The sequence below is a fragment of the Raphanus sativus genome, chromosome 5 (genome assembly GCF_000801105.2).
Source record: "Raphanus sativus cultivar WK10039 chromosome 5, ASM80110v3, whole genome shotgun sequence".
NCBI lineage: Eukaryota > Viridiplantae > Streptophyta > Magnoliopsida > Brassicales > Brassicaceae > Raphanus > Raphanus sativus.
This window is the reverse complement of record NC_079515.1, coordinates 6,495,532-6,503,862: the sequence shown is the minus strand read 5'-3', so window position 1 is coordinate 6,503,862 and position 8,331 is coordinate 6,495,532. Positions and strand designations below refer to the sequence as shown.

At 31.9% G+C, this 8,331-nt stretch overlaps 1 protein-coding gene across 1 annotated transcript; it reads left to right on the top strand.

Annotated features, from left to right (window-relative positions):
• Positions 1-3,905: 3,905 nt before the first annotated feature.
• On the top strand, positions 3,906-7,951 carry LOC108863300 (protein NRT1/ PTR FAMILY 1.1). Its single transcript, XM_018637679.2, has 4 exons — positions 3,906-4,146; positions 4,254-4,471; positions 6,010-6,572; positions 6,943-7,951. Exons 1-4 carry the CDS (start codon positions 4,047-4,049, stop codon positions 7,841-7,843), a joined length of 1,782 nt encoding a protein of 593 aa, XP_018493181.1. The 5' UTR covers positions 3,906-4,046; the 3' UTR covers positions 7,844-7,951.
• The last annotated feature ends 380 nt before the right edge of the window (positions 7,952-8,331 follow it).

Here is an 8,331-nt window from a genome sequence, read left to right as displayed (position 1 = left end):
AAATCTAACCAATTACACAAGTTATAAATTACTCTATAGATTTACTTCCTTAAAATTTACTTCAATTACGGCTAAGCAATCACACAAGTTTTTTAAAAAATCAAAGCTTACCTTATATAAACATGGATAATGTTCTTCGATATTTCATTATATAACATGTAATATTTGTAACTATAATTTTTATCTTTCTAATATCTATAGTTTAAAAGTTTTAATTTTTATTTAGTCATTCACTCCGCGCAGGGCGCGGATACCATCTAGTGTATTTATTATAACTGTATAGGTATAATAATTTAAGAAAACATTGAAAGAGAAGCCAAATAATTTAGGGAATTACTAATGTCTAGTTTAATTCCTGATTTTCTTTTAAAATTTATAAATGCTAGTGTCCGGTCGAAATTATCGTGATCCGTGACTAACAATTGACCAAAAGCTATTAATGGTTGTGAAGAGTGATCTATCATACTACGGTTTCGGTTTGATTTTGACGGATGCAATGTCACATTGATAGTTGTTAGTATGTATGTGCCAACAGTTTTTTCCGTTCGACTTAGTTAGTTAGTTCACTATATTGATTGGTTGCGTTTGTGTGGCCATTAGAAAACAAGGTGAACTTGGTTTCTCCATTCCGGTGCCAAACCTTGTTCGGATTATCCAAGTTTTATAAAAATAAGATTGTTAAAAGACTTGAGTAAACTTAGTTCTAAAAATAAATAAAAAGGTTTGGGTAACCTATGCTTTCTATATATTATGATTTTTTTTTCTTGGGGGGGGAACTCTATGGAGATGTTGACTTATTAGTGAGATTGAAAAAGTGAAGCAAAAAGCTTTAAATATGATTGCACTTACTTTCATGATTCTATTTTCTTTGAAAAATAAATAAAATTACCAAAGTTACAATTTGTCAAGAAAAGAGGAAGAGAGACAACCAAAACAAAAGCTGCTAACCTCATGGGATGTCTTCGTTTCTCAATTATTAATATAACTTTTTTTTTAATTAATATAACTTTGTAGTGCTTTTTTATCCTTTTCATTTTATTAGGCCATTGAAAATGTACATTTTTAAATATACACTAAAATAGATATAAAATACTTAAAATGCAATTATTTTAAAATATAGAAAATAGCAAGTAAAAACCAGATGTGAAATGAAATATAGAATAGCTTTAAATATAGAAGAACATTCTAATAGTTCCTCTATAAGAAAAATAGTCTTTTCAATTCAAACTGATTATCTAGTTCCGAACAACTATTTTGATACAGTTTAGAACATTCTAATCGTTCATAATAACAAAGGCTACAATCACAACGACTGTTCTAAAACATTATATTTGTACGGAGAAATGAACCGTGGTCTATTTTCACGATTATATATACCCTAACGTTTTCAATTAATGTGAATACGGCATGGTCAAAGTCTTTTAGCCATCGCAAGTACTTAAAATAATTATTTTCCTGAAGAGTGAAGACCGAAGAAAGTGGAGTACTAACTAATACTGCATTGACTGTGATAGGCCATTAACTGCACTCCGGTTCGTATTTAACCGTTTATTATTTTGTTTGACGTAGGTAGCATAGAACGTTGGTAATTAGATGTAAATTATAGTCATTTATTTCAGAAAAGTTTATGTTTTTGAGGTTTCACATATATTGAAAAATATTTTAAATCTTAATTATAAATATATTATTTTTATAATTAATTATTTCTTATAATTTTAACCAATCAAAATTGAATAAACACAAAAATTCAAAATCTACATTACAACTATTATTTAGTAAAAAATTATTAAAATATAAAAATCATATTTTGAAACTGTTTTTTATAAATCATGAACCTTTTTGAAATGGAAAGAGTATATATTATATTAATTCTGCAGTTTGCCTTATTGATAAAAGTTATGTCCAACAACTTAAAAATATAATTGCATTGACAATATAACTATATAACATAATATGTAACTGCACTTAAAAAACGTAATCACCCTTTTAAAAAAACGTAACCATCCCCTTTTAAACAAAAACGTAATCCTATTTGACAAGTCAAAATATATGAAACTTTATACAAAATCAAGGTTTAAACTGTGTTGGATCCAATTAAAACACTATTTATATACTCTGAGAAAAACACAAGGTTTAAACTGTGTTGTTTTTTTTCCAGAAAATATCGACAAAATATATAAAGAGATTGTGGTAACTGCTGTAAGGAGTGTATAAAGAGGACTTGCTTAGTGTTTGATCAAAGGACAACAGTTATAAAATAATCAATTTTTTAAAGTAGATCATGTATTAATAATAATAATATTGATTAATTAATAATTCTTTACGAATAAAGTGTTAAATGACTATAGCACAAGTGCATAGTTGTAATGCAACATCACAAATTCAATCAAATTATTAATACCTCTTACTAATAACAATTAAAAAACTTGATGCCAAAAAAAATTAAAAAATTTAACACAAATATGATTATAAAGAAAACAAAAATATCATTACAACGTAACATACATATATAAAAATTAAATTTTTAAAAAGTAAAATAAAAAATATACCCGTCTTTGAAAAGAAATCTTTTGGGAAATTATTAGACATGTCAATTAGGGTCAAAGCCCGCAGTTCGAACTCGCATCGCCCTAAATATTAAGAAATATAATTGGTTACATCCTAGATTTTATAAAAATTATATTTCTTAAAAAATATAAAAAACTATATCCATCTTTTTAAGGGCAGATCATAAATTTGGTTCAACTTTTTGAAAAATCGATTTATGGATGCGTGTTATGAGTATGCGGGTTGGTAGATTTTGAATTGCGAGTACCCGCCAACCCGAAAAGTATTAAAAATAAAAATAAAAAGAAAAGTAAACACTTTTCTAAAAATATGTTAAATTGTTTTTTATTATAAAGATATTTTTATATTTTTATAATAATAAAATAAAATAATTATTTTTTAAAAAATTTATAACCCCTTGATAATCGCACACTTAAATGGGCGGGTGCCGGTACAAATTATTTGTTTGCGGGTTGTGCGGATCATATCTTTTTATCAAAACAAAATTGAAACTCGCGAATTGACGGGTTCGACCGGCAACCCAGTTCTACTGGATCAATTTTTCTAATTGCTATTATTTAATAAAATATATTTTGATTAAGATTTATACACAAATATGATTAAAATACAAATATAATTACAAAAAGTCACAAATATGAAAATTAAACTAAAATAAAAAATATACCCGCTCTTTAAAGGGCGGGTCGAAATCTAGTTGTTTTCTTAAAAAATAACAAAATGTGCACACCTTCATATATTTAACTATCTTTTTTTTTTTTGTAAAATACGCCACACTTTCAATTATAATTCATAGATTACAAAAATGACATTTTCCTACTGTCTTTTTGTTGGTTCTTTTTCCCGTTTCATTGATATTCTTAAGTATGAAAACTCATAAATCACAATGTAAACTCCACTCTATTAAGATTAAAAAAACATTACGATAAATTGATATAAACATCGTTTTAATGTGGAAGCTCTCTTGGTCCAGTGGTTTGAGTAAAGTTCAATTGATTCTATATCCGGAGGTCTGGGGTTCAAACCCAAGAAAATATCAAATTATACAGATTATGGAGAAACATGTTAAAGGAGATCTTCAGCTTGGTACATGACATACCATTCAACATGGATCTCATAGGACGGCTTAGAGTGGTGCAGTTAGGCGTGTATTTTCACAGGATGGTAGAATTGTCGGCTGTAGAATCGTTTTTGTAATATTTTTATCGTTGTAATATCATAATTAATTGATCTAGACGTTAAAAAAACAAAATTTAATATGTGGGTCCGATAATGATAAGAGTAGATTATTTTATTTAATTAAACCTTGAGAAATTGATATTTAAATATCGGCCCATTTATTATTGCTCACTCGTCACAGAAACAGAGATTCCTCGCTGTCTGAACTGAAAAATAAGATCGCATTAACTCAAAGCGCTCACAAAGACAAAGATCTTCTTCTTCTTCTTCTTTCTCTTTTCTCTTTTCTCTTTCAGATAACGATGGAGAACCCTCCGGATCAAACAGAGTCAAAGGAGATGATGCTTCAACCCATAAGAAGAAGACGAAAGGGTGGTCTTCTCACTATGCCCTTCATCATTGGTAAACCAATAAACCATTACATCTCTCTTCTTTATCAATGCAAATCTTTAAATGTCTCTGCTTTCTTGATGGACTCTAACTCTTCTTCTTGTTCTTTACGGATGAAGCAAACGAGGGGTTTGAGAAAGTGGCGAGCTACGGATTACTACAGAACATGATACTCTACCTGATGAGTGACTACGGTTTGGGAATTGTGAAAGGACAAACCGTATTGTTCATGTGGGTCGCTGCTACTAACTTCATGCCTCTCGTTGGAGCTTTTCTATCAGATTCGTATTTGGGTCGCTTTCTCACCATCGCCATTGCCTCTCTCTCCAGTTTCCTGGTAAACTTTCATCTTTCTTGTTAATCTCGCATAACCGGTTCACGCTTCTTCTCCGGTTTACTTCCAAAAAGTTCTCCGGTTTAATCCCGACAGTTAGTTCGTTGACATTAATAATTTTCTAACCACTTAGCTTTCGGTTTGAATAATGTTTTTTTTATATACGGTCTCTTGTAAATACGGAGGGGAATATAAAGTTGCGTTTTTACAAAAAATTAGAAATCCTAACATGATATTTCCCGGTTTAGACTGATTTGGGTGAAAGAAAAAAATTATTTTTTACAACAAAGGGAATTCAATAAAAATCTAACAATCATAGAATTAAGGGACTGGAATTAAATGGTACGAGGTTTTTAAAGTTGTTTATTTCTTTATTAAAAATCTCGGTAGGGTGATTTTTTGTCAAGTATTTTTTTTACTAAATGTGTATCATTTCCTATTTTCCCGAAGCATTAACACCCGTTTATTTGCTGAACATAAAACTCTTAGAGTCATGTACTATACAGTCTATGGTAATAAACATGCACGGTAAATTTTCTATTCAAAGAGTTATGATTAAGCTTTGTAGAAGAAGCCTCTTTCCATTAAGAGTCAAAAGTTTCACATGCTGCATGTGCAGCCCTGAAACTGCTGTCCAATTAATGAAAACTAAAGCACTATATTCTTTTTATATATGTTTCCATTAAAAATATCAAAGTCGGTAAAAGATTAAATACAAAAGCCAGGCATTCTGAATTGTCCATGTGATTATATAACAACAGGTCTTAAATAATCATAAAGTATTAAATAATCATTAATATCAGATACTATTTTAGTCTTTAAAAATCTGGTTACTTACCTTGTGGTTGTGGCCCTGTGGGCTTTCTCTGGCAAATAGTGATTGTGAGTGACCACACTACTCAATCTCTATTAAGAAAAATACATCTGACTATGAATTTATAAACTATTTGCTAAAATGAATTTCATTATAGTAATTCATATAAGCTGTATTTCTGAGTTTAACTGAACTTCATTATTTTATGATCCACAAGCTGACGTGGACCCACTTATGCCACACAATTTAAGGATTTGACATTAGTTTTGGCAATCATAGAAGCGTTAGGCAGAAAGTTAATATCGACTGGGTGACCCATGTTTTTGTACTATCTTGTCCTATTATTAATGTTCATACTTTTACCTCACCCACTTGAAAAAACCTTATCGATAACTATATCGTGACATCAATTTGATTTTGAAATATATATGATATGTCAATCATTTTCCCATGAGAACAAAATGTTTTGGTTTGATTATGACAACTGACGTATAGATCTAATCCTAATATTCGGATTCTTGTTCTTGGAAGTATATATTCTGTAGATATATCTACTGATTTTACGAAAGATTCAAACACAATATTTCTATTAATGTTGCCATGCTAAGAATAGTAAATAGGTCGAAAATGTTAGTAAAGCTAATCGCATTTACACTAATTATTTAGTACTTGATTGTATAAAGTGTCATTTATGTTCCTAATGAACTGTCTATATTAAACGTTACAGGGGATGGTGCTACTATGGCTAACGGCGATGTTACCGCAAGTGAAGCCATCACCGTGTATAGCATCAGCCGGAACCAACTGCAGTTCCCCGGCAGCGAAATCTTCTCAACTGGCTCTTTTGTATTCCGCATTTGCACTTATATCGATCGGATCAGGTGGTATCAGGCCGTGTTCTCTAGCCTTCGGTGCTGATCAATTGGATAACAAAGAGAATCCGAAGAACGAAAGAGTTCTTGAGAGTTTCTTCGGTTGGTACTACGCTTCGTCATCGGTTGCTGTCTTGATCGCTTTCACTGTCATTGTCTACATTCAAGATCATCTAGGATGGAGAATTGGGTTTGGTATACCAGCGATTCTTATGCTACTCGCGAGTTTAGTGTTTGTATTGGCGTCTCCTCTGTATGTTAAACGCAATGTGAGCAAGAGCTTGTTCACTGGTTTAGCTCAAGCGGCTGTTGCAGCTTACGTGAACAGGAAGTTAATGTTACCGGGTCAGAGTGACTCGTATGGTTGTTATCACCACTTGAAAGATTCTGAACTCAAAGCTCCAAGTGACAAATTGAGGTAAAATAAAATCTACTTCACATTTATTCATTCTGTTTCTATATATGATCCATTCTTTTTTTTTTGTGTTCAAACATATTAAAAAGAAACAGATTAAAATTTGATTAGAGATGCATCTTTTTATATCTAGCTATTTTTCATAAGTTCAAATCAATAGTATTTGAATAATTATATTTTTCTTTTTTAAAATTTATAATTTACCATTAATTACTAATAAACATTATATAGTAAACGTAAAACATAAATCTTTTTGAAATAAAAAATTGTTTAAAATTATTCATGTTCTTAAAACAAAGGGAATACATAATTATATATAGCGTAATGGATTTGTTTTCTTGACTTTTAACGAATTGTTGCAAATAATAATTAGGTTTCTGAACAAAGCTTGTGTCATAAGAAACCGCGACGAAGACATCGGTTCTGATGGTTTGGCCTTAAACCCATGGAGACTCTGCACAACAGACCAAGTTGAGGAACTCAAGGCTTTGGTCAAGGTGATACCAGTATGGTCCACGGGGATAATGATGTCTATAAACGTGAGCCAGAACTCGTTTCAGCTGCTTCAAGCTAACTCAATGGACAGACGTTTGAGCGACGATTCAACCTTCAAAATCCCAGCTGGATCTTTCGGCATGTTCACTATCATAGCCCTAATCTCATGGGTGGTTCTCTACGACCGAGCCATCCTCCCATTAGCTTCCAAGATCCGAGGTAGACCGGTTAGGATCAACGTCAAGATCCGTATGGGGTTAGGACTATTCATATCATTCCTAGCGATGGCGGTCTCCGCAACTGTTGAGCATTACAGAAGGAGAACCGCGATAAGCCAAGGACTCGCAGGCAACGCCACTGCTACGGTGAACATCTCAGCGATGTGGCTTGTACCGCAGTACGTGCTACACGGTTTAGCAGAGGCCTTAACCGGTATAGGACAGACAGAGTTTTTCTACACCGAGTTTCCCAAAAGCATGTCGAGCATAGCTGCCGCGCTGTTTGGTCTAGGAATGGCTGTGGCTAATATATTGGCTAGTGTGATACTCAATGTGATCAAGAACAGCTCAAAGAAAGGTGGAGTGAGCTGGATTGAAGATAATATCAACAAGGGTCATTATGATTATTACTATTGGGTTTTGGCGATCATGAGCTTCGTTAATGTTATCTATTACGTGGTGTGTAGCTGGTCGTATGGTCCGACGGTGGATCAGGTGAGGAATGATAAGGTTAATGGCGTGAGAGAGGAGGAACAAGAAGAAGTTGTTAAAATAAACTAAAGATTTTTATTTAGTTTCTTTGTTCATGATTCATGGTGTGTGTCATATAATCTTTTTTATGTATGTAATTAGATTTATTATATATTTTATTGATTTTGGATTTAGGAAGTAGATGATTATTTTAGTAGGTGTGCTTATTTTATTCTTCTTCTTTCAAAAGCCATTGTTGGTGTGTGTATTATATTTTGATTAAAGAATCAAAATTTCAAAATGGTAGTTTTATGTTATGAATGATTTCTCTATCTCTTTCTTTAAACCTCAACCACAGCTGATTTTGGCCCTACCTTTGCTTGCAATTTATTCAAACTTGAAAATGATTTGTTCTTTATGATGATGAGCAGAGTAACAGGAATATCATTAAGATATACTATAAAATAGCTGGTCTTGATCCTTGTAACTTAACCACAATTTTATACTCCCTCCGTATTATTTAAGTGTCATTTAAAATGAGACTCTCTCTCTCTCTCCTTTTTCTCTGTTCTCTCTCT

What these genes read in the sequence shown, in the direction of transcription:
- LOC108863300 (XM_018637679.2), top strand. Translation starts at nt 4,047, where the DNA reads ATGGAGAACCCTCCGGATCAAACAGAGTCAAAGGAGATGATGCTTCAA. An exon ending in CCTCTCTCTCCAGTTTCCTG is followed by an intron (nt 4,472 to 6,009) that starts GTAAACTTTCAT and finishes TAAACGTTACAG; the next exon opens with GGGATGGTGCTACTATGGCT. An exon ending in GCTCCAAGTGACAAATTGAG is followed by an intron (nt 6,573 to 6,942) that starts GTAAAATAAAAT and finishes AATAATAATTAG; the next exon opens with GTTTCTGAACAAAGCTTGTG.